This window comes from Catharus ustulatus, chromosome 15, assembly GCF_009819885.2.
Source record: "Catharus ustulatus isolate bCatUst1 chromosome 15, bCatUst1.pri.v2, whole genome shotgun sequence".
In the NCBI taxonomy this organism is placed as follows: domain Eukaryota; kingdom Metazoa; phylum Chordata; class Aves; order Passeriformes; family Turdidae; genus Catharus; species Catharus ustulatus.
Window position 1 is genome coordinate 17609342 of NC_046235.1, and position 24309 is coordinate 17633650.

The 24309-nt window shown below is 53.6% G+C and overlaps 1 protein-coding gene across 7 annotated transcripts; it reads right to left on the bottom strand.

The window, feature by feature from the left end:
- Nucleotides 1-299: 299 nt before the first annotated feature.
- On the bottom strand, nt 300-20795 carry SH3TC2 (SH3 domain and tetratricopeptide repeats 2). Of its 7 annotated transcripts, none has more exons than XM_033073126.2 (20): nt 20584-20791; nt 20135-20483; nt 17817-18187; nt 15947-16120; nt 14719-14814; nt 14397-14524; nt 13286-13391; nt 12889-13032; nt 12223-12424; nt 11894-11967; nt 10974-11169; nt 9938-10074; nt 9525-9566; nt 7586-9289; nt 7324-7504; nt 5891-6041; nt 5306-5428; nt 4716-4866; nt 3536-3732; nt 300-3309 (listed from the first exon to the last, which is right to left on the bottom strand). In XM_033073126.2, the coding sequence occupies exons 3-20, from the start codon at nt 17944-17946 to the stop codon at nt 3049-3051; spliced, it is 4197 nt and encodes a 1398-aa protein (XP_032929017.1). In that variant the 5' UTR covers nt 17947-18187; nt 20135-20483; nt 20584-20791; the 3' UTR covers nt 300-3048. The 7 variants fall into 7 exon arrangements, with proteins under 7 accessions (XP_032929017.1, XP_032929019.1, XP_042635683.1 ...); XM_033073128.2 differs by adding an exon at nt 19790-20011 and having other exon boundaries at nt 20135-20791; XM_042779749.1 differs by having other exon boundaries at nt 20135-20791.
- Between the last annotated feature and the right edge of the window lie 3514 nt (nt 20796-24309).

Here is a 24309-nt window from a genome sequence, read left to right on the forward strand (position 1 = left end):
CTACTGGGAATTATTTTAATATCTGGCCTCACATTTTCCCACCCAGAGTCACTTCCCTGCTGCTCCTCTGCCTCTTCTCCCTTCCCCAGGGACAAGGTGAGCTCTCAGGGCAGGGCCAGCAGCACTGCAGGAATTCCAGGCCTGTTCCAGCTGGTTTTATCCCAACACAGCCCAGTGCAGAGCTGGAGAGTTTATTTAAGCCCCTGCAGCCACAGTTGGTGACTCCTGGCTCTGGCTCAGCTCCTCCTCCTGCTCCTCCCATACATATTTATGAGCTCAATTATCACTGAACAAGCAGGTTGCTGTGCAAATAAATGATTTTTAATCTAAATTACCCAGTTTACACACTCCCCCCAGCTCTGCTGAGCGGAACAGCTGGTGTTTACCAACTCCTCATTACCCATCCAGGCAACACCAGGAGATGCTGCCCAGACAGGAGCAGCCACCTCTGAGATAAGCTGAGCTCCAGGTTTATCTCAGCCTCAGCCTCGCTGCTCCTCCACATCAGGTCTCTCATCCAGCCCAGTTTGCACCACTGTGCCATGAAGGAATGATGGAAAAAAGTCTGCTGATAACAACTGGTATTGTTAGGTGCTGCATTTCTGCAGAAAAGAGTCATTTCCATGAAAATCCAAATAAATCCAGTTCTGCATTTCCATTTATCAGCATTTCCTTTCTCCTGGTTCCACGGGAGGCTCAGATGATGCAAGAATTATTCCTGTGGTGCTATTCCCACTGTCCAAGAACGAACATATGTGAGACAAATCCAGCCCCTGCTTCTTCCAGGCCTTAAACAGCCCCCCTGAGGCACTGAGCAAACACAGGATCCCAGTGCCAGCGCTGGTGTTATGTCAGGACTGGCAGTACTGGTGCCTGCAAGGTCACACAGGGGAAGGATTGGAGCCCCAAAAGCCAGGCAGGGAGGTTCCTGCAGCTCTGGGAGGTGCTGCTCTGAGCAGCACGTGCTGCTGCACGTGGCTCCCACCAGGCCTATTTCCAGCCTGGCTGGCTGCAGGGAGGAAGGAAAACTCCTGGGCACAGAACAGGCAGTCCCACGTGGCTCAGGAAGAGTCACAAGCCAGGGCACACCTGGTGTCAGAGGAGATTTGATCCATCCCTTCCCTTTCCCCTATTTCTGCCTCTGCCTTCTGCAGGATAATTCCTGTGTTCCCACATTTCCTTCTCTTCCTGGAGCAGCAGCACAGCCCTGGCCAGGCTCTGCACCCCTCAGCACACCAAGGGTGTCCCAAAGAATGCCCCAAAGTGAGGGACAACATCCCCAGCCTGGCCAGGGTGGAGGATGAAGGAGCTGAGCCACCACCCAGTGACTTCCTCTGGCACAAAGCCCCCAAATTTCTCTGCCCATAAAACTGGAGGGATGGAACATCCTCATCTTTCCTTGGGCAGCGACCCAGGACTTGGTACATGTGAACAGCAGCTTTAAATTTCACTGTATTATGAATTTTAATTAGCCCTGGCCACTCTGAGTTCTCATCTCAGCATGTGGGAGCGGGCAGGCAGATGAGGGAGAGGGAAAATTATTTTTACAGGATGCTCCCAAGGAGGAAGACTTTTTTCCTCTCTTAGGCACCACAGAATTTGTTTTGCTGTGGTTTAAGGAGGACACATTTGTTTTCCAAGCAGCTCCAGAGTCCCTGCAAATCAGAACATTTCTGTTTGACTCCTGGAGCTGGGCTGAGTTAGGCCAGCTCAAACTGAGCCTGTGTGTTTAAACCAGACCCATCCCAGCTCTTCCCAAATTCCCCATCTTCATCCTGGCACAAAGATGTGCTTATCCCCCTGTGTGAAAAGATCCAGAGGATATTAAGGGGTCAAAATTGTCCTCAAAAACCATCTAGACCAAAAGAAAAACTGCAGAAAATATCCTGCCCTGGCCTGGTGAGCACCAGCACCAGTGGGGTGGGGCAGGAAGGTTTTGGGGAGCCCTGAGCTCGCTGGATTTTAGGCAGGATGAAGATTTCCCTCCTCTGGGCTGGGGTCTGGGGCTGTTTGGTAAACAAGCAGTAAATAATCATTGCCCCGGTGACAAACGCCTCGAAGGGATTGCAAGAGGAAGCTGAACTCGGCGTTTGCAGAGAGGAAATAAATATTCTGTATTTAACAGCCCCAGGCAGGGCAGCACGGGCAGGGAACTGGGAGCAGGCTCTGGCTGGGAAGCCACAGATGGCCACTGGTTGCCAAAGCAAAGAGATCAGGTGGGAAAATCGCTCCTTCTTCCCTGTGCTCCATCCCGGAGCGAGAGCCCAGCCCGGGCTCTGCAGGGAAACCGCTCTCGCTGCAAAAATGAGCGTTTATTGCTCTCTGGTGGCCATCTCAGAGCTGTACATTCCTGCCCTGTGCCCGGGAGAACCACTCAGGTTGGAAAATCTCTCTAAAATCATCGAGCCTGACCATTTCCCCACCACTAACTGTGTCCCCAAATGTCACATCTGGGTTTAGACCCCTCCCGGGGTGGGGATACAGCACCCCCCCAGTTCTTTTCCTGTGCTCCTGCTCTAGACCCTGAGCTTGGTTGCTCTAAACCCTGGGGCTCAGGTATTTTCTGCCCCCAGATAAGGCTGGACCAGCCCCTTTATTCCTCCTCACTTCCCCAATTCTGTCTCTCACTGCCAGAAGCTTTGGTGGTGCTTTTTACAGGAGAGGGGTTGACAGAGATGTCATCACACACAGGATAAAAAGCAGCCATAAATAAAAGAGCTGCAGTTCCATTATGTTTGGGTTGAGCTGCTCCAAGGTGTGGGGACAGCACATGGCAGCTGTCCCCATCCCCATCCTGGGCAGGGAACTTCTGAACCCCACCCAGGAGCTCAGCCCTGCTGCACCACCAGCTCCAGCATCCTGCCCTGCCTGTGCCACCTCTGCTCCTGAAAAACAAGGCCAGGGTCCCAAATGCTTGGGGGGTGAGGAGCCCAAACCCTTCCAGCTCCTCAGGACGTGCTGCAGGACCTCTCCTGGCTCCTGGGCCTGCTGAGGACAGCACACAGACCTGGCACGGTGCTGTGGATGGCTCCCAGGGTGGCACACAGGTCACACCACGTGGCCACCTTCGCTCAGCCACCGTGGGCGGCCAGTGGCACAGCCTGGCGTGGCCTCAGGTGGCTCTGGGGCTCTGGGGATGGCTCCCAGCTTGGCACGGAGCAGGGCACAGCCTGGCATGGCCTCAGGTGGCCCTGGGGCTCTGGGGATGGCTCCCAGCTTGGCATGGAGCAGGGCTTGCAGCTCCTGGTCTCCCAGCTCGGCGGCTGCGGCGAGGGCCAGCAGGAAGTAGGAGGATGCATCCTGCTCATCCTGAGAGGAAAGCATAAAAAAGGGCTTAGGAAGGGGATGAACTGGAGCTCATGGGGGTTCCAGGCAGGACCCAGAGACACCAGATTTCCCTGGAATGGTGCTAAGTGCCAGCACTTCTTTCCCAGTTACCTTCCCCCCTTCAAAACCAGATGTGACCTCCACCCTCAGCTCTCCACCCTCAGCTCTCCAGCCCAGCCTCAGTAGCACGGGAAGGCTCCTTGCCCACCTTGAGCTTGTGCAGGGTGAGGTTGCCCAGGTGCCAGTAGAGCTTGCAGTAGTACAGGGCCTCTGCTGAGCCCTGCAGCACGGGGGGACGCAGGGCCAGCGTCTTCAGGTAGCAATCCTCGGCCATCTCGTACATGTGCAGCAGGTCGTAGGCGGTGGCCAGGCGGTGGAAGGCAACCAGCTCCTGCAGCTGGTCCCCTGGGAAAGAGAGAGAAAGGGGGAATCAACCTGATCCTGCAGCTGGTCCCCTGGGAAAGAGGGGAAAAGGGGGAATCAACCTGATCCTGCAGCTAGTCCCCTGGGAAAGAGGGGGAAAGGGGGAATCAACCTGATCCTGCAGCTGGTCCCCTGGGAAAGAGAGGGAAAGGGGGAATCAACCAGGTCCTACAAGGGATCCCCTGGGAAAGAGAGGAAAAGGTGGAATCAATTGATCTCCTGGAAAGGAGAGGGGCGGAAACAACCAGGTCCTACAATGGATCTGGAAAAGTGTGTGTGGAATCAACCAGGTCCTGCCATGGATCTGGAAAAGGATGTGTGGAATCAAGCAGGTCCTACAATGGATCTGGAAAAGAGAGAGGTGGAATCAACCAGCTCCTGCCACGGGTCTCCTGGGAAAATTGCTGTTCTGGCTCAATCCACCCCCAGCCCTGCTGAGCCACTTTTGGATGCTTTTCTCAGCAGCCTGGGGGCATGGATACCTCCAAGAGAAAACAAAGCCATGGGCAGGGTTGTTGATGCCACAGCTTGAACAGATTGTCCCAGCAGTATCACTCAGCCTGGGGAATTTTTGGTGCTGGAAGGGGCTGGTGCAAGACTGGTCTCATCCCAGACATTTAAGCTGGCATTTTGCCCACCCAAGCTATTTCTGTAATGGGAAGGGGTGAGGGTTTTAGCAGAAGCAGGGCAGAGAGGAACTGCTCAGTCCTCAGCTTCCACCAGACTTCCTGTGCTCTGGGGTAACAAAACCCCTCTGCAGTCACACAGCTGGAAAAAAGGGGGAAGTGCCTTAAAAAGATGTAAAAATAGGTCCAGCAGAGTTAGGAAAGCAGGAGATCCCCTTTTCACATGGACATTCTTCTCATCCTCAGGATTCTGTGTGTCCCAATGCCCTGTGGGTGAAAATCAGTAACTCCCAGTAACTCCCAGTAACTCCCAGTGACTTTTGGGTGTAAATCACTCACCAACCCTGAGGCTGAGCCTGGCTGCCAGCGTGGCAAACTCCAGAGCCTTCTCATAGCCCTGCAGGCTGATCTGCAGCTCTGCCAGTTTGTTGAACAGCCTCAGCTCTGTCTGGGTGGCCTTGAGTTTCCTGGCCAGGGGCACAGCACCTCCCTAAGGAGAGAGAATGGTGGGGTCAGGGCTCCTGGAGGGATCAGCACTGCCTGGGATGGGTGACAGAGCAACAGGACCAGGACCAAGGCAGGGAATGGGCACTGCAGGTTTGGGTTTTACTCCCTGCTTTCCCTTGAAAGTGAGTTTTAAATCCCAGAGTGTGGCTCTCAAAGCCTGAGCCTCACATCTCTGTCCTTCCTTGGGTGCCTGGAATTCTGACTGGATGCACTCAGGAGTGACCAGCTCACGTTAACACCACCAGGATTTGTCATGGGAGGAGCCCATTCCCAATCCCAAACGATCTGGGGTTGTTTGCAAATTTGTGCACTCTCAGGATCATCCCATCCTTCTCCATTCTTTTGGGATGCCCTGGGGAAAAGCCCCCCCAGCCACCACCCTGAGGGGACACAGGGACAGAGGTGCTCAGAGGGTTCCATACCCTGTAAAACTCCACAGCTCGGGCCCTGTTCCGGCTGCCATTGAAGAAGGTGTCACCTGCTTTTTCATAAAGATCCATGGCCAAGGAGAAGTTGTCCCCTTTCAGAGCAGTCTGGATGCCTGCCTGGAAGGAAAAAGGAGCTGGAGTGACATTTGGAAAGGCAGAGACATTGGTGTGATTAAATGAACCCCAGATTTTGGGAGCTGCTCTTCCACTTTGCAGCTCAGCTGATAAAATAATGCTGGAGGTGGAGAGATGCCAGAAGTCTTCAACTCCAAGGACTTCCCTGGCACTTATCCTTTATTTATGGATATTTCACTGAGAACTGGTCACTTGGCACCCTCAGCTTCCTTTGGCACTCCTACATCACTTTCTGACTCAATTAATTCACTTATTTTCATCCCCAAATCCTCTAAATTCAGTGGATGGAGAGCAAGAGAAGAAATTGAGAGCCTGAGGGTAAGGCAAGAGCTCCTCCTTGCAGCAGCAGTGCTGGGAGCGCTCAGAACTTTCCCCTCCAGGTTTTCCAGCCCCAAAAGGCTGTGATGGGAATGCATGGGACAGCTGCAGGCACCCCCTCCATACCTGGAAGTACATTTCCACCAGCTCATCCTCCTGTAGGAGATAATAGAGTTTTCCTGCCTGCAGCCAGGCCTCTGCTGCCTTTGCAGCCTCCTCGAGGTCGATGAAGATCCTCAGGCACTGCTTGGTGCAGTCCAGGGATTGTCTCAGAGCCCTAGGATGGCAAAAAAGTCACTTCAGAGGGGTCACAGGACACTCTCTCAGTTGTCCCCATGGCACTGACCCCTGTCCTCTCCTCCTGTAGTTACCAAAGTTTGGGGACAAAAGGGCCTTGGCAGCTCTGAGCAGTGTCCTGGCAGGATCATGGAAATCTCCATGCTTTAATGCTCAGGATTTCATGGTCATTTGGCCACCTTAGGACAATTCAGGACACACAGGCTCCTCCTCACCCCTGTGTGATTAAGAGGGGCTCATCCAGGTCACCCACAAACCCAATTTGCCTCCCTGAGCCGAGTCCCAAAGTCACTGCCAGCTCCACAGGCAGGGAATGCTTGTACTCACACCTCCAGACAGCACCTGGCACCCAAACCCCAGCTTTGCCTGGTGTTTGTCCCTTGTGCAGCCATGGAGACATCTCTGGCTACATGTCCAAGCCCCTTTTCCAGCCCCTGGTCACTGGAGGACACTGGGACAGGCAGTGGGATGAGCTGTGGGGAAGGGAGAGCCAGCAGTGTCCAGGGCAGTTTGTTTGCTTGCTGTCTCTCCTGCTGGCAGCCAGGCCCCAGCTGTCCTGGAGCCCAGGGAATGGGTGCTTTGTGATCCTAAATAGCACTTTGTGATCCTAAATAGCACCGTTCACATGACAGGCATCTGCTCCCTAAATACCTTCCCCCTGCACTCACCGTGCCCTGGCTGGGGAGGTGAACACCCCAGCTGGGGACAGCCCTGCCCATTTGTCCTTCTGGCAGTGTGGCCTGGCTCTGCACATCTCTGGCCTGATTGTCTTCAATCAGGTGTGACCTGTCCCAGCCTCTTCTCTCCTCTCCTGCCCAATCTATTCAGTCCCATTCGTGTCAGGCACGAGATTAAAGGTGAGCTGACACCGGGTTTTAGCAGCTCCTCTGGGTCCAAAGTCCCTCCCTGGGGACAATATCACAGCCCTGGCAGCCTGAGGCTGGAACCAGCCTGACTCCAAGAGCAGATAAGGAGCTTGTTCTTACTGGGGAGTGGTGATTAATCACTGGGATGAGCTTCCAAAGGAAGCAGTGAATTCCCTGCCACTGTGCTGAAGGCTGGATGTGTCCTGGAGAACTGTGTTTGGCCAGGCTCCAGCTCTGCCTGGGACAGCGTTTGCCCAGCTCTGGTTGACATTGAGCTGCTGCCTCTCAGAGCACAGGGACAGCTCATAAATCTCAGAACCAGAACTGTGGGGCAGAGGGAGCCACCACACCCTCCCCAGCCTGCTCTGGCAACATCCAGCAGCCGCAGGCACTCACTGAGGTGTGCCCAAAGCCTGGTAGAGCTGGCTGAGAGCCTGCCTGGCATTGCCTTCCAGCTCCCTGTCCTGCAGCTGCCGTGCCAGGGATGCCCAGTGCTCGTGGTAGGTGATGCAGGCCTGCAGGTCGGGGCACACCCTGCTGTAGAAATGGCACAGACGCTCCGTGACGTGCAGCTGACCTGTGTGACACGGGAAAAGAGAGAACACAAGTCAGGGGACAGCCTCGGGTACAACCCTGCCCTGCTCCCCTCTCTACTCACTCCTCAGGTTCTGCCACTTCAGGGCAAACCCCAGCGCCAGCTCATAGCAGAGTTTGGCATCTTCCATCCTCTGCCTGTCCACCAGGGCCTGTGCCAGCCACAGCAGCACCTGTGCCAGCTCCATGTCCAGCTCTTGGTGGCCCTGGAGCTCGGCAAAGAGCCGCACTGCCCACAGCAGGTAGAGCTCGGCCAGCTGCGCGGCCCCACACGACAGGCTCAGCTGGCCCAGGTTGGCCAGGGCCACCGCCTGGTTCCTCCTGCTGCCCGTCTCCTTGGCCTTGTGCAGGGCCCTCAGGAAGTTCTCTGCAGCCTCCTGGACACGTCCCTCAGCGCTGAGGGCCATGGCCAGCAGGTTGTGCACGGCCCCGGCCTGGGTCTCGCTGGCCGTGCCGCGCAGGCCGCGCCGCAGCTGCCGCAGGATGGCCCCGGCCGGGCCCGGCTGCTGCTGCAGGAGCTGCAGCCACCCCAAGGACAGCGAGGACTCAAACGCCTCCTCCTCCCCCAGCAGCCTGCCCAGGGCTGCAGCTCTGGCTGCGTAACAAACGGCCCCATCCAGCAGCCCGTGCTGCAGGAACATCCTGGACAGGACAGCACACAGCGTCCTCTGCATGGGCACGGCCCTGCTGTCGCAGCAGAACTGCAGCGCTTGCTTCAGGTACAAACAAGCCACTGCTGGGATGCTGCTCCTGTCCAGCTGCTTCCCCAGCAGCTTGGAAGCGTTTTGGAGGATGAAGCCGGCTCTCCAGATAGGGGTGGGTGTCCCCTTGGTGCTGCTGGGAATGAAGGATCTGACGGAGGCCAGCGCGATGTTGGGCAGGCACTTCTTGTCGTAGAAGTAGCCCAAGGTGGCAGCGGCATCCAGCGGCCCAGCACGGGTGCCTGGGCCGAGCCAGGTGGTGCTGAGACACTGGAGATGCTCCAGAAATGGCAGCACCTCCTCGGTCCTGCCCAGCTGCAGCAGGAGTTTGACGATGAGGAAGCAGATCCGGGCCTCCAGCGCAGCGTTGCCCACGGCGATGGATTCCCTCAGGACGTAGGTCAGGAGCTCCAGCTCGTTCTCCCAGCTGAAGGAGCGGCCAGGCAGGCACACCAGCAAGGTCACTGTCTTCCCCAGCAGGGAGGAGAACTTGTGCTTCATGTTCTGCTTCAGGTAGATGGAGGTGAGGCTCACGTGCAGCGCTGCCAGCAGGGGCAGGTCCCCAAAACCCCTGTCCAGGACACTCATGGCTTCCTCAAAGTACACCCGGGCCTGGGAGAGTTTGACCTTTTTGATGCAGAGTTTACCCAGGAGGAAACAGAGCCTGACGTGAGCCCAGACTGAACGAGTCCTCTTGGCCCAGTTCCGGGAAGTCTCAAGGTACAGGACCAGCTCATCCTCGTCAGAGAAACCATAAAATGTGGAGTGGAGAAAGGAAAAGCTGAGATCATAAAAGCTTTGAAAACTGGGCACAAAAGTGTCTTGGTTGAGGAAGGTCAACATGGGGTCAAAGACATCAGCATCATCCATGTGTCCAGCGTTGAGGTCGATGAAGAATTTGGGATAATCCAAATCATCCAGCTTGTCCAGGAGAACATCTTCCAGCGTGCCAGGGGCTGTTTCACTGCCTGGGCTGGACAGCTCCGAGGTGCTGCTGGTAGCCCAGTCATTGATTTCCTCCCAAGACTGGAGCACTTGGGTTTCTGTGCTTCCATGGAGAGCAGCCTCTGGAAGGGACAGGAAAACCATTGTGGGGTCAGGAAGAAATCCTTCCCATGGCTGCTCCATCCCTGGAAGTGTCCAAGGGCAGGTTGGACAGGGCTTGGAGAAACCTGGGCTAGTGGAAGGTGTCCTTTTAAGGTTCCTCCCAACCCAAACCATTCTTTGGTGTTTCCTCATGTCCAAATTCCCCCTCAGAAGTCATCACCAAAGCCTCCCTCTCTGTCCCCTCCTCAAACTCACCTGGTGGTGCTTGTGGGAATGTGGCTGTGGGCTCAAAACCAGCTGTACAAAGAGAAAAGCAGAAAACAACCCCAAATCCTTGGTCAGGGTCAATGTACAGAGATCAGCCAAAGTCCCAAAATCACCCAGCCAGAACAGAGAAACTGAGATCCCCCAGAAACCCTGCTGGAGAGCAGCATCTGCCAGGGTGAATCCCAGCTCAGGAGCTGCCCTGGGAGCACAGAAGGTCCCCACAAACTCCAGCATGGCAGGGTCACCTGCTGAGGACACCTCCAGCTCCAGCACCAGGCTGAGCACGGGTTTGGTGCCACCTCCACCCCAAAAGTTGCATTCTCTGCATTCCCATGGTCCTGGGGCTCTCCAGCTCTCCCTGGGGATGCAGGCACTGGGACAGAAGGGGAGGGGACACTCACCCAGCCTGTACACAGAGGTGATGTCAGTGTGTGCCAGGTCCTCCAGGAGGGTGACAAAGTGCTGCTCGTCACCATTGCAGGGCACGTGCAGGACTGGGGACTTCTCCTCTTCGCTCAGAAACACGAAGCCCTTTCCCCTGGGGTGGGGCAGGAGAAAAGAGTCAGCGTGTCCCCAACCCCTGCCACTGCAGCTGGCCTGTGGGGTGGGATGGGAGGGGATAATGGGATGGGATAATGGGATGCAATGTTTTCCCATCCCTTCTCTTCCTCCCATCACAGAAGTTCTGTTGCAGATGAACGCAGGATTTTGCACCTTCCCCATCCTCCATGAAGGACCAGAAAGGTACCAGAGAAAAGAACCTATTGACTTTTTTTGGAATCTAGAATCCACAGGATACCACCTGATCTGCTCTGTCCCTTCTGGAGTGTCAGAGAAAAGGGAGAAAACTCACCTGGAGTGACTCTGAGGGAGGAAAGCCCAGCAGAGCTTGGTTAAAACCTTGTCCTCCTACACACACTCTTGGAGAATCCTTTTGGGATGGGCATCAGAAGGAAGCCACCAACAGTGGGTGGTGAGTCAGGGTGGGATTAACCTCCCTCCCTCCCTGAACAGCTTTTGCTGTGTCCTGGAGGGGTCTGGAATTCTGCTCTGTGCCTGTGGCTGTTCTGCCTCCACATCCAGGGGCAGGAGGAGGGAAAGCAGGATTTGGTTTCCTCAGCAGGGAATGCTCTCCCCATCCCTGTCAGGCTCCCAGCCCCTCTGAGCTACAAACTGAAGACATTTCTAGGACAAACTGGAGCCAGCTTAGCCCAGGGCTGGATCTGTTCCTCTCCAAGAATCACCTGAGGCACTGAAACACAATTTCTTTTTCTGGGCTGCAGCAGAACCTCACCAAAGCTCCTGCTCACACCTCAAACCCACCCTCTGTGGAGCTCCTGCAAAGGGAATCACCTGTCCTAGGCTCTCACACAGCCTTGGGGTGGGATTGGGAGCCTCCCCTCCCTTTTCTCCAGAATTTAATTGAAATAAACTCACAGAGGTTCGCAAGCCTCGGGATTTACGTGTTGGGTGGGAACAAAGCCGATGCTCCCAGTGCTGAGGGATTTGCCCACAAACCAGGGCAGTCCAGGGATGAAGAATCCGATGATTTCTATGAGGTCCCCTTTGGAGAAGCTCAGCTCATCCCACGCTGCTCCTCTGTGCTCCTTGGTGGCGATGCACCTGCCTTTGACTGGGAAACCAAAGCAAAAAAACGGAATTTCAGAGGGATCCCTGCTAAAAGCTCCTCACTGGAAAAGACCTGGGCAAGGAGAGGTCTGACTCCAGCTGGAGAGGGCTGCCTCTCTCCCCACTAAGATTTATTGTGATGTTGGATCCATTTCTCTGTGCCATTTCTCCTTGAGAAGTGGATAATAATACAAAATAAAAGAGGGATGGATAAACTCCACACCTCTGCGAGCTGCAGCCTGGAAGGTGACTGAAAAATCTGGATTTTCACAGACACTGCCCTGTCTCAGCTCTGCCAGGAGTGAAATCTTGGGCAGGGCAAATGTCCCTACAGTCACAACCCAAAGTCACACTTGCAGGGAGCTCCTGGGTGCAGCTGCTCTGAACTGGACTGGACTGGACTGGGGTTAAGGGCTGGCTGGTGGCCACAGGTTTCATGCGAACACAAGGTGGGAACCTCGTGATTTGAGACCTCCCTCGTGAAAGAATTCAAAGAAACATAAAATTGAAGTAGGACAGGAAAAACCCAGAGGTAGAAGGGTTTCACCAGCAGTTCTCTGTGCTCCCCAGAACACGGTTTGCAATTTCTGAGATGTGCAGCATTCCCTTGGAGCCCCTGCAGTGGGCTCAGGCCCAGAACAACAAATGGATTTGTGGTTATTTGGGGCCAAACCCGGGTTTGGAGCTGTGCCCAGCCCTGGACAGTGCCTGGCACAGGGGTCACTCACCAATGGCCTGAGAGCTCGTCCCACTGATCTCCTGGGAGAGGCCAAAACTCACAGCATAATTCTTCAGGAACCACCTGCAAGGCAAAAGGGACCCTCACTGGTCCTCTGAGAGCACTCCTGACCCCAGGCCAGCCCCAGGGATGGTGTCACACCACGGGGGAAGGGCAGGACAAATTTGCCATCTTTAATGCTGTTTTCTCCGAGCAAAAGGCTCAGCCAGGTGACCAATTGAATCCCCACTTTGGCTGGAACTGCCTAAATTTTTTGGTGCCAGTCACACCTCAGGATCAGGAAAGAATCCTGCTTTGAGTCTTTAATTCATCACTTACTGGTAAAAGGGCTGAGCTATTGGCTCCAGAGCTGTCAGGGGCACCAAACCTCGCTGTCCTGTCAGCAGGGACATCCCTTCCCAGCTGGAATCCTGCCCAGCACTCTTCACATGGATCAGCTCGTTCCTGCACAGCTGCAGACTCTCCTCTCCCTCCTGCTCCAACTTCCAGGCACCAGGCACTGCCCTGGAGAAAAAATTCCCTGCAGAGAGAGAGAGAGAGAGAGTCAGAGATTGGATCAGTGCAGCAGTGATCCAGCACAGCCCTGCTGCAGCATTCCCAGGAATTCCACGTGCATTTTCAGGAATTCCACGTGCATTTTCAGGAATTCCACGTGCATTCCCAGGAATTCCACGTGCATTCCCAGGAATTCCATGTGCATTCCCAGGAATTCCATGTGCATTTTCAGGAATTCCACGTGCATTCCCAGGAATTCCACATGCATTTTCAGGAATTGCATGTGCATTCCCAGGAATTCCACATGCATTTTCAGGAGTTACACGTGCATTCCCAGGAATTCCACGTGCATTTTCAAGAATTCCACGTGCATTCCCAGGAATTCCACGTGCATTTTCAGGAATTCCACGTGCATTTTCAGGAATTCCACGTGCATTCCCAGGAATTCCATGTGCATTTTCAGGAATTCCACGTGCATTCCCATCACACCTTCCTGGAGGAGCAGCTCCCTGTAGATGCTGGCCAGGTGCTCTTCATCCATGGTGACCCTGAGCTCGGTGTCCTCCACCAGGGCACAGTCCAGCCAGAACTCCTGGGCAAAGAGCAGCTGCTCCAGGCAGGACCCCACGTACCCTGAGAAGTCAAGAGGGGGATCAGGATCAGCACTTCCTTTCCTGGGCAGCAGGAAGGGTCTTGGGGATTTCAAAAGTCCCCAAACTTCCCCAAAATTTCCCTGATTCTCACTGATCCAAGCAGAGATTTCATAGACTGCTAAGTTCTCTAATTCACATTCTCACTGTCCACACTGAACATTACAGATCTATAGTGCCAGGCAGTGCCTTCTCCAAAAACCCTTCTCCAGGTCTGTAGAGCTTGGGAGCATTACCTAAAGTCAGATAGGTGGAAAACTTCCAGACTTCCTCCAGGGTTTTGAAGGTGAGGAGGAAGCGATCCTCGTGTGCCTGCATGCACACCAGCCTGGCTGACAGCTCCTGCAGTGGGAGAAAAGCAGCATCAAGGGGAGCTCCTGGAGCCTGGAAATCCAGCAGGGAAAGAGAGTTCAGCCCAGGCATCCTCTCTGGAGCTGGGGAGGATGGGGTTTTGTAAGAGTTTAAAATGAGATGCTATTTATTGTATCTAAATAATGCAGTAATTCACAGGTCGTGAGTGACAAGAGCCCAGCCCACAGCCTGACAGCCACAGCTCAAAGTTCACCTAAAAACTTCTTCTGGTTCTGGTTACAACACATAACACACTTTTCATTGTAAATCATCTTAATGCATAACAACCAATCAATACCTTTACTATTACCTATAGCTTATTACAACTACTAACATTATTCTGTTCATGTTATCATATTTTAATTGCAAAAAGTTAGTGTGTAACAGTTTAAGCTAAAAGTTGTTTTTCTGTTTTCTTGCAGTAAAAAATTTTGAAATTTTTTCTTTACTTGCAACATAACATTTTTTTAATCTGTAAAAATCTTTTTGCTTAGTAGAAGCATCTTTTGTTTAAAGTAAATTTATCCTTTACTCAAAGTCATAAAATCCCCTTCCAACTCTTTACCTTCTTAACTACCCAGTAAAACTGGCTCAGCAATTCTTTTCCTCTATATCAAAACTTGCTATCATTTCTATACCTTCTTCAAATTCTAATTCTAATTTTGGATTCAAAAATCTTTCTGTTGTACACACATATCTGTAAAACCTTCCTGTCGAATCCTTATCCTTCCCAACAGGTTTATTTATATAAAACCCAACCTGAGAACCCTGTGCCTGTCCAGAGCTGTCCCCTCCAGCAGGGACATGGATTTGGTGATGAATTCCTGGCTGTTTAGGCTCAGATCTCCCAAAACAACACAAGGCTCAGCTTTGCTCTCACTTCCATCAATCATCTTCCCCAGTCCTGACCTTGGAGCTCCTCAGCTGGGTTTGGAACCCCAGCACACCTCCCACCGTTCCAGGAGCATCCCAGCATGCTGGGCATGGATTTTCTACCTTGAACAGGGCACAGACACTCCTGTCATCGCTCTCCAGAGCCCACAGCCTCTTCCTGGCAGCTTCCTGGAGCTGGGCATTGCGGCCCCGCGAGGAGCGGCTCTCCACCGAGAACCAGAGCGAGATCTCTGGGGAGGGAAAGGGGAGGATCAAAGGGGAGGATCAAAGGGGAGCAGCAGCTCTGTGGCACCCAGAGCCACCCCTGCCACCCAGCCAGAGCCTCCAGCCTGGCTGTGATGCTCAAACCACACAATCCCAGCCCATCCTCGTCCTGGAGGAGAGAGGAGACCCAAGGCACTGCAGGAAATCTGAGACTCCTCACCTGGTGGGAAGGTGTCCCTGAGAGCCAGCAGTGCCACAGAGGGGTCCAGGGAGCTGTGTCCTGCCTCAGGAGCGGGGCTGCTCTGCTCTGCCTTCCCTGGAGAGGAGGGGACACAGCTGAGCTGCTGGGGAGTGTTCTGGAAGAGCTCTGGGATGTCCAGGAGCAGCTGAGAGCTGCTGGAGGTCAGGCTGGGGATGGTGTGGGTCTAGAACCCCCCCAAAGTCTGCTCAATGGGGTCTAACTCCATCATTCCCTTGATTTTGGTTTTTTTCCCAGTGCTGGAATGGCTCTGGATTTTCCCTGCTTTCATCAGACCATCAGATAAGCAGATCTGTTGAAAGGGTGAATCCCCAACAGAGATTTTTATTGGAGGAGACCTCAACTCCCCAGCACGGGAGAGCCAAGGCCTTGCAAAACTCTTTGTTCAAAAATTTGAAAATCAAAATGAGATTTTCGGCCAAAATGCAAGCAGCATTCTCCCTGCTCCACACATCATTAACTGTTGCCATAAAGGATTCAGGGCCTGCAACTTGAGCTGCTAATTCTGTTAATGAAATCTGAGGCACACGAAACTCCAGCCCTGCTCCTCCACAGCTGCATTGGCTGTGCAGGGATAACCAGATTAAACCCCAATTTTTGTCAGTAATCAGACTGGATTTGTAAGAGTAGCAGGTACCTGGAAATGTGGGGCTGGAATGTGCAGCAGCTTTTTAAAGTCACTTCTTTGACCAGAACTCTGCTCTACAGTTCTTTTTATTGAGCCAGCTTTGCCAGTCACTCAAATAAATTGGTATTTACTAAGTCACTCCAATAAACTGGTATTTGCATGCAGAAATAAGAATTCTTATTTAGAGAAATAGAATTCTTATGTAGAGCCAGCAATTAGAAAAGAACAACCCAAGGCTGAACAGATCATGAATAAGTTTTGCTTTGAAAGAAAAGGGTCTACATTTAACAAAGTCTTAACATTTCTTGTGGCAGGGAAATGGAGAAGGGAAGTGAAAGGAGGCAGAGCAGAAAAAAATCTGAGCCAGCTCCTGCCATTGCTGCTCTCCTCCCTGTCCTCCTCCCATTTGTGTGTCCTGGCAGGGCCTGGGGATGGGTCCCTGGTGCCATTTCCTGGGAGTGGGGATGGGGATGGGATGGGGATGGGGATGGGGTTGGGATGGGGATGGGATGGGGATGGGATGAAGATGAGTCCCTGGTGCCATTTCCTGGGGATTGGTACCTGCTGCCATTCCCTGAGGATTGGTACCTGCTGCCATTTCCTGAAGATGGGTCCCTGCTGCCATTCCCCGTGGGTGTGTCCCTGGTGCCGTGGTCGTGTCCCACCACCACTGTCCCCGGTGCCAGCGGGGCCGGAGCTCGGCGGGGCGGGGCCAGCAGGACTCGCATTCCTCACCTGGGGAGCACAGAGGGTGGCCAGAGGTGTCCGGATCCCTGGCAAGGTTCTCCCTGCCCCAGAGCTGTCCCTGGGAGGTGGCAGGTGGGACACTGCTCGTGCCAGCAGCAGGACAGAGCCTGTCCATGGGTCCCCAGTGCCAGGAAGGGACCAGGGCTCTCTCTGGTTGCTCTCACGGGTTCAGTGTTTATTTTCATTTCAGCCAGGCTCAGAAAAGGGAACTGGGAGCTTTTTTTTTCAAGGGACCAATTGAAACTGCAGCTGGGGAGTTGTTCCCGGCCGTGCCAGTGACTCAGTGACCTCCTCAGTGCCAGAATATTTTGTACCAGTGGGCAGGAAAGAGCTCCAGCCCCGAGCCAGGCACAGGTCCCAGCACTCAGAGCTGCACTCCTGGCTCCAGGGCTGCCTGCTCAGGGCACCTTCTGGCCCTGGCTCTGCTGGGGACATGTGGCCACAGCTGCTGGCCCTGAGCCACGTCCCTCCTCCAGCTCACAGGAATGGAGCAGTGTCTTGGGTGATGCCAGCACCCCACGGGCTGTGCCTGGGGGGCTCCTGGGCAGGGAGGGTGGCCAAAAAGCCAACAGCACGGGAATAAACCAACCCCCGAGTCATCCTGTCCCCTCCCTGCCCAAATTCCCTGCCTCACTCCCTACACACCCTGATCCAAGGGCAGAGAGCCCCAGCAGCCATCCCAGAAAAGGCAAACAGCCAGAGTGTCCCCAAGGGTGCCATCCCATGGAAGGAGCCACCACAGCTCCCACAGCCCCAGTGGCCCAGCAGAGCCCCACAGGCACCTTACCTGTGCATCCCAGAGCCAGCTCCTGGTGCCAGGGGGTCTCCAGGCAGCAGCCCATGTGTGCAGGGACAGCAGCAGGGGCTGGAAGGGGCTGGCAGGGGGTGACAGGGGCTGGCAGGGGGCTAGCAGGGGGTGGCAGGGGGTGGCAGGGGGCTGGCAGGGGGTAGTAGGGGGCTAGTAGGGGGCTATCAGGGGGTGACAGGGGCTAGCAGGGGGCTAGCAGGGGCTAGCAGAGGGTGACAGGAGGTGACAGGGGGCTAGCAGGGGGTGACAGGAGGTGACAGGGGGCTAGCAGGGGCTGGGCTGCTCACTGCCCGCCCGGCACGGTGGCAGGGCACGGCCACAATGCACAATGTCCCCTTTGAGCGGGCACTGGCACGGCGGGGGTGGCAGGCACGGGCTGAGGGAAGGGCTGGGATTGCAGTCACTGCATCAGTGAGGTTTGGAAAAGCCTTTAAGGTCATCAGGTCTGGCCACAGAGCTGGTACTGCCAAGGCCAGGCTGAATGATGTCCCAAAGTGCCACATCTGCCTTATCAATGGGGACTCCACCATGGTGGTGTTTGACGAGCCTTCACATGGAGAAATTTCTCCTGATATCCAACCCAAATCCTCCCTGGTGCAACCTGGCACCGTTTTCTCTCATCCTGTGCCTTTTATCCTGGAAGCAGAGCCCGACTCCCCCCCGGCTGTCCCCTCCTGTCCCCTCCTGTCCCCTCCAGTCCCCTCCTGCCAGGGAGTTGTGCAGAGCCACAGGGTCCCCCTGAGCCTCCTTTTCTCGGGGAGGGCAGTGCCCATCCCACATGGCACATTCCTGGCATTGCTCCCAGCCTGTCCCAGCTGCTCCCTCGAGCTGATGTCCCCCAGTTCCAAAGGCAGAGCTGCTCCTGGCCCCCCTCACCTGTGGGGGTGTCCAGCTGGGGCTCATCCAGCATCCTCCATGTGGTCCTGGAGCTCCTCCCTGCCCAATTCTTCTCCCTGGGCACCGAGGGGGCAGCTGGCAGCACCACGGGCATCTCTGCCAGCCACATCCAGCTGAGTTCCTGCAGCCCAGGCACTGTGGGCACCCCCAGGCTCAGCTCCAGCTCTGCAGGAATGGGTTGGCTGCTGTGCAGGATCCCTCGGGCATCCCAGGATGAGGATGAGCCTCATTCCCTCGTCCCTCACATCCTCAGAGCTTCCCCAGCGCTCAGGGTCGGGATTTGGGATGGCTGGGCTGGCTCACTGGGCTGTGGGTGCTCTGCAGAGCATCTTTGGGCAGCGACACAGCCCCTGCAAAATAAAACCCCAAAGTTTAGGGAGAGAGTTTGGAGGCTGGGAGGAGTTTTAGGGATGGATTTTTACTCCACCACTGCAGGGATTTGTGTGCTGGGGCTGCTCCAGGAGCAGTGCTGCCCCTCCCAGACTGCATCCCAAGCCATGGCAGTGCCTTGAACCTCTCCAGAGTAGGGAATAATTAATCCAGGAGTGATTTAGGCCGGCTTGGATGAGGCTCTGAGCACACTGGTGCAGTGAAAGGTGTTCCTGGCCATGAACAGAGACAAATTTTAAAGTGTTTAACACAAAGCTGGTGGTCTCTATGATTCCATGACCCAGAGAGGGAATTTCTCACCAGACAATTCCCATGCCTGGCACAACTGCAGTGCCCCTAAAGCAAAGCATGAGGAGCTGTGGGATGGCAGGATGGAACCCTGCATGGAGCTGGCTGGGAATTTCCACCCAAAACTGAAGCCAAACCAAAAACCTCTGCAGGGAGGGCTGCACTGAGAGATGCTCCCCCAGCCAGAGCAGGCTGCAGGGGTGGGGATTCCTCATCCCAATCTCCAGATTGCCTGGAAAAGGGAACATCTCCATCCTCCTGCTGAGCCCCAGGGGTCAGGGCTTCTCCAGAGCTGTGGGTGCAGGAGGGGAAGTGCTGGGACAGGCCAGGGCTGCTCCCCCTGAGGCAAAGGCAGTGCCTGCCCCATCCCTGGGAAGTTTAAAAAACTCCCCCAGCTGACCTGGGGGTGCTCTGAAGGTGCAGGAATCGGAGAGGGAATGCAGCTCAGAACACACAGAAGGGATTTTGTGCTGGATTCAGGCACATCTTTACTCAAGAGGCGTTGCTGCTTTGGTCCCATGCTGTCCAGGAGGTCAGAGCTCGAGCAGGGCAGTGTTTTTAAACAAAGATTCTTGGTTTTAGCAGTTCCTGCTCACCAATTAGCATCAATTTCTTCCACACAGGGGAAAATTTTATTTTTTAAAAATCCACAAAATTGAGGTTTTAATTTTTTTAAACACAAATGTCTTCCTTTGGGGTAGTAAAATGTCTTTTTATTTTTAAGTCTACCTTGATAACTTAGCAAGCAAACCCATGTCCAAGCAAAGTGTCACCTCCTGCATGACCTGGACTGGAATTTCCCTTTTGGAGCGAGCTGAAAACCTCTCACACCACTTCCCACCTTTGAGCTCCCCAAAAAAACCTGGCTGTCCCCTGGAGAGCCCCCATTGCTGCTGCTGCAGCCTGGCCTCCCTGGAAAAATATGGAATATTTCCTGGGATCTCAGCCTGCTCCAGAGGGAGCTCTCTGCCTGTGCCAGCTCTGCAGGGGCTCTGCTCCCTTTGCAATCCCACGTTTCCCTGCCCTGGGCACGGAATGGGATGAGAGTGGCACTCGGGGACAGAGCTGTCACAGCTCTGCAGGGCTGACACCAAACCCCCTTTGCCAACCCAGCTCCGATCTCTCCATCAGTTCCCAAACCCAGCCTGCCCCTCCCTGCCCTGCTCATCCCTGTCCAAAATCCCCCAAACTTCTCTCCCCAGCCTGGAATTCCAGCAGTGTTTGCCCAGCCGGGACAAAGGGCACAGCCAGGGGACAGCAGGGGCTGGACTGACCTGCTCCCAGCTCCTTCCCTCCCCGAGAGCTCCTGGATGGAATTCCAGCCTCTCCAAGCCCCGCGGGAGCGCTGCGCTGCCGGGATGGAGCTGCCAGGGCTGCGGACGTGTTGGGGAGCGTGCCCAGCGCTGCCACTCCCTCCCACCAGGGCAGCAATTCCTTCCAAGAGCTCCTTATCATCCTGGGAACCTCCTCTTCCCAGCAGAGGTCAAGGAGTTACCCTATAAACAGGAGAGCGCAATTCCCAGGCGCCTCCTTAGCCTGGAAACAATTCCAGCGAGATTTTCCATTCTGTGCCCAGTTCCAACATCAAACTCTCCCATTCCAACCTGTCCCGGCCTCACCTGAGTCCTGCTGGCAGCTCCGGAGTGTGTGTCCTCCCTGGAGAGGCATTCCCTGCGGGAATTGCAGCCCCGAGCCGCCCTCCTTCCCTGCCAAAACACAAACAACAAGAGATCTGTGGACCCAGCAGTATTTGTGCATCCCGGCTAAAGTCCGCGGCGCTGGGAATCACAGGGAGGTTTTTCCTCCTGGAAACAATGGAGCAGTTAGCACCGAGCTTTCCCGATGTTTCTGCGGCTTTCTGAAGTCGCCCATTCCTCGGCGGGTTCAAAAACGGAGCCTGGTGGCTTTGCAGTTTGTTGTTTCAAAGTGAGCCTGGAAGCGAAGGAAGTCAGCGCAGAGCCGGCTTCGCTGGAGGAAAAAGCAAACAGAAAAGATGAAAGGTTTCGTTTGAGGCCAGAGAAACTCTCGGTTCATGGTTTGAGCCTCTGGAATGGGTGGGGGCACCCACTTTGGTGTGAGATGGAGCGGAGATTTCCTTCCCTCCCTCTGAAACCCCAGCGGGGGAGGGCTGGGACAGGCAGGAGCGCAGGGGACATTTCCTCGGGGACATTTCCTCATTCCAGAGCCCTGCTTTGGCTGCCACCCCGTGCCAATGGGCACCGGGCAGCGATAAACACCTGCCCCCTCCAGCTCTGCCACCCTCCGGGGATCCAGCAGGAATCCAGGAGGAATCCAGGAGGAATCCAGGACCCCTCGGGCTGCACATCTGGAGAACCTCCCCGTGCACCTCCGTCCCCAAGGCTTGGGACAGCATTTTCCCAGATTTTTTTTTCCCAGGTTTTTTTTTTTCCCAGTTTTTCTTTTCCCCAGATTTTTTTTCCCCCAGTTTGTTTTTTTTTTCCCCCAGTTTTTTTGGCAGCTGGGCACTGGGGAAGGGGGTTCATGCATGGCTGAGGACACAGGGAAATCTGAAAGCCAAACTGGTGTGGCCAGTCCCTGAGTGCAGCCGGGCTTTGAGATGTTTTTTCTCACTCAGGAATTTTCTTCCACCTCCAAGCCCTTTCCGATTTTTCTCAACACGATGTGATCCAAAGCTGCTGCTGCTGCTGCTCTGGGAATTCTGCTCCATCCCACAGCGAAAGGGTTAAGAGGGCTCCGGGGCTGAGCTGAGCTGAACTCAGCGCTTGTGTTCAGAAATGCTGAGTCCTGCTCCTCTCGCTTTGTTTTCAGCCAGAGGAGGAAATGAACTCTCTTGGAAAAGTGGGAAATTGAAAAACTGGGAAACTGGGAAACTGGAAATTTGGAAATTTGGGAAACTGGGGAACTGGAAAAATGGAAAAATGGAAAAATGGGAAACTGGAAAACTGGAAAATTGGAAAATTGGAAAACTGGGAAACTGGAAAACTGGGAAACTGGAAAATTGGAAATTTGGGAAACTGGGAAACTGGAAAATTGGAAAACTGGAAAACTGAAAAATTGGAAAATTTAAAATTTGGGAAACTGGAAAACTGGAAAAATAGGAAACTGGAAAATTGGAAATTTGGGAAACTGGGAAACTGGAAAACTGGGGAAACTGGAAAATTGGAAAACTGGAGAATTGGAAAACTGGAAAACTGGAAAATTGGAAATTTAGAAAGTTGGGAAACTGGAAAAATGGAAAACTGGAAAACTGGAAAATTGGAGAATTGGAAATTTGGGAAACTGGGAAACTGGAAAATTGGAAATTTGGGAAACTGGAAAACTGGAAAAATAGGAAACTGGACAGCTGTCTGTGTGTGTTTGTGTGTTGGATGGTCCGTGTGGGTCTGGAGGCTGGACCAGCTCGCTGCTCCTCCCTGCTGGATATTAATTGTCAGAGCCATTAGATGGCAGCAGGAACCGCTCCAGAGCTTTGGAAAAACGGGGAAAACGGGATTGCAGCCCTGCTGTCCCCAGCTCTGAGCACCAGCAAAAAAAAAACCCCAAGCCCTATGGGGCTGGGAGTTGGGATCAGCAGGAAAAACGAGGCAAAGCTCCAAAATTGGGGAGCAGCATCCTGAGCAGCAGGGACACCAGAGCTGGGGCTGGAGGACATCTCCATGGAAATAAAACTCTGGAGTTCCTCTCCAAGGGATTTTGGGGAGCTCACAGCTGGGAATGACTCAGGGGTGAGTGGTCAAAGACAATTCCAGCAGGGATTTTATCATTTCTGAGTTAAAGACACCCAGGTCAGGTAATGCTCTGGTAAATCCTGGTGGGAATGTCCAGCTGAGGTTCATCCTCCTGCTGCTTGGGATGGAGCTGGATGAAAAATCAGGAGGAAAAACTGCTCCAAACATCAAAGTTTGTTCTCCTCTGAGAGGTTTCCAAAGGAAATGTGTTTCACCTCTGGAAAATGAGACTTTCAAAATATTTCATGTTCAATTTCCCTTCCAGTCTCTGATTTTCTGTGCTATCCTCTGCTTTTACCCTGGTCCTCTTTTGCCACTGGAACAGAAATAAGCAGGACAAGGAGAAGGAAAGATGACAAAGTGAATTTATATGAACCACCCCATCTAATTCCCACAGCTCAAGCTCCAGCTTAACCATCCAGTGAGGAGATCATATTTAAAGAAATCTTTGGATAAAACAGAGAAAATCAATATTTTTAGACTTCCCTCTGGAAGAAAAAGAGAAAATCTAATTAAGAAATTAATTGCTTATGCTGAACTAGGTTTTTTTTTTTTTTTTTTGAAGTGCTTAATGATCCAAGCTTCTTGTAAAGGTGCTGGTTTCGATGCCATTTCCTTTTAGAAAGCAACAAAGCAGCTCAGCGAGGCTCAGCATCTTGTTTTGATATTTCCAGGGTGGAACATTTTGATTTTTCAACTTCCAAAGCTTTGCTGTTTAATTTTTTGTCCATAAAGCCGAGACTGAAATCAGAATGAAAGCTTTCAGTTTAAGCTAATTAATCCAAACGCTTTGAATCAAAGCCTGGGATGTTTGCACAGTGGTGTTCTCTGGGAATTTATTTTCAGGGTTTGCATTCCATTTTTAGACTGAGGAGCAAAAAAAAAAAGAGTGAGATTTCCTAGAAAAGAGATAACCTGCTGCTTACCTGGGGTGAGCCATTCTGCAGCTTAGAAGTGGAAAAAGAAATTAGCTCTGCTTAATTACAGCATTTGGCCTCCTCCCGAGGATCTGGAGACCTGGCCTGAGCTCCAGCCCCTGGAGGTGCCCTAAATTCCCCCAGAATCACCCTGATTCCCAGATTTCCCATGGAATAATTCGAGGAAGACAAGGAAAAATGGAATTATTGTGGTGATAGCACTGCAGCAATAAGAAAGCAGCAGCAGTGCCCTGGGTGAGTCGCTCCTTGTGAGCAGGGGAGGAGCTCTGGGAAGGCAGGAGGAATTCCTGAGAATTCCAGGAGTGCAGAGATCCCAGAGCTGGGCTTCCCACAGGTGAGCAGGGCTGCCCATGAACATCTGGAATTCAAATTCCTTCTTCCAGCAGCCCTCAAAGAGAAAACCAAAATTAACCCCGATTTCCACTGCCCTTTAGTGGGGTGAAACCAGTGGGGAAGCAGGGCAGGGAGCAGCTGGAATTGAGCTCCCTGTGCCCCAAAAAGGGTCCCTCTGTGTCACCTGCAGGGTGTGACACAGAAATGAAGCAGCCCTGACAGAGCCTGGGAACCCCAGCCCTGCTGTGGGACACAACAACTGCTCCTCGACTTTTCCAGAGGGCTCCAGGGTGAAAATTTGCAGGTTTTAGGAAAAAACACTGATTTTTAATACCCTTAAAGCTCCATCACTGCAGGTCATGCAGCACCTCTCCTCTCCTGGAGTCTGGTTCTTTCAGGAGGGAATGGGGACATCCCTGATGTGCAGAGCTTCTGCAGGACTTGTTCTGACTCACTTGATCTGGGAATATTTGACCCAGAGAAAGCCTTGGTGAGGATAAGAAGGAAGGAGGATGCAGGAGGATGGAGGCAGAGGATGGAGGCAGAGGATGGAGGCAGAGGATGGAGGCAGAGGATGGAGGCAGAGGATGGAGCCATCCCTTGGTGGTTTGCAGGATGGCTACAGGTGCAGATGGGCTGTGATGCCTCAGCTTTTCCTGGAGCACATCCAGATCCCACCCATCCTGCACTGCCTGGGTGTTTTTTCGCTGCCTCTCTTTGCACAGCACTAAAATTAATGCCTGAAAACGAGAGTTTGCTTGAAAATAATCTGTCATTTGATTATCACTTTAATGCAGGCAGCCCGGGGAACAT

Excerpts from the sequence above, each read along its gene's own strand:
- SH3TC2 (XM_033073126.2), bottom strand. The coding sequence starts at position 17,946 with ATGTGGCTGGCAGAGATGCCCGTGGTGCTGCCAGCTGCCCCCTCGGTG. Across the intron at positions 11,968-12,222 it reads ATAGCTCAGCCCTTTTACCA|GTGGTTCCTGAAGAATTATG; the intron begins GTAAGTGATGAA and ends TTTGCCTTGCAG. Across the intron at positions 3,310-3,535 it reads TCACCCTGCACAAGCTCAAG|GATGAGCAGGATGCATCCTC; the intron begins GTGGGCAAGGAG and ends CTTTCCTCTCAG.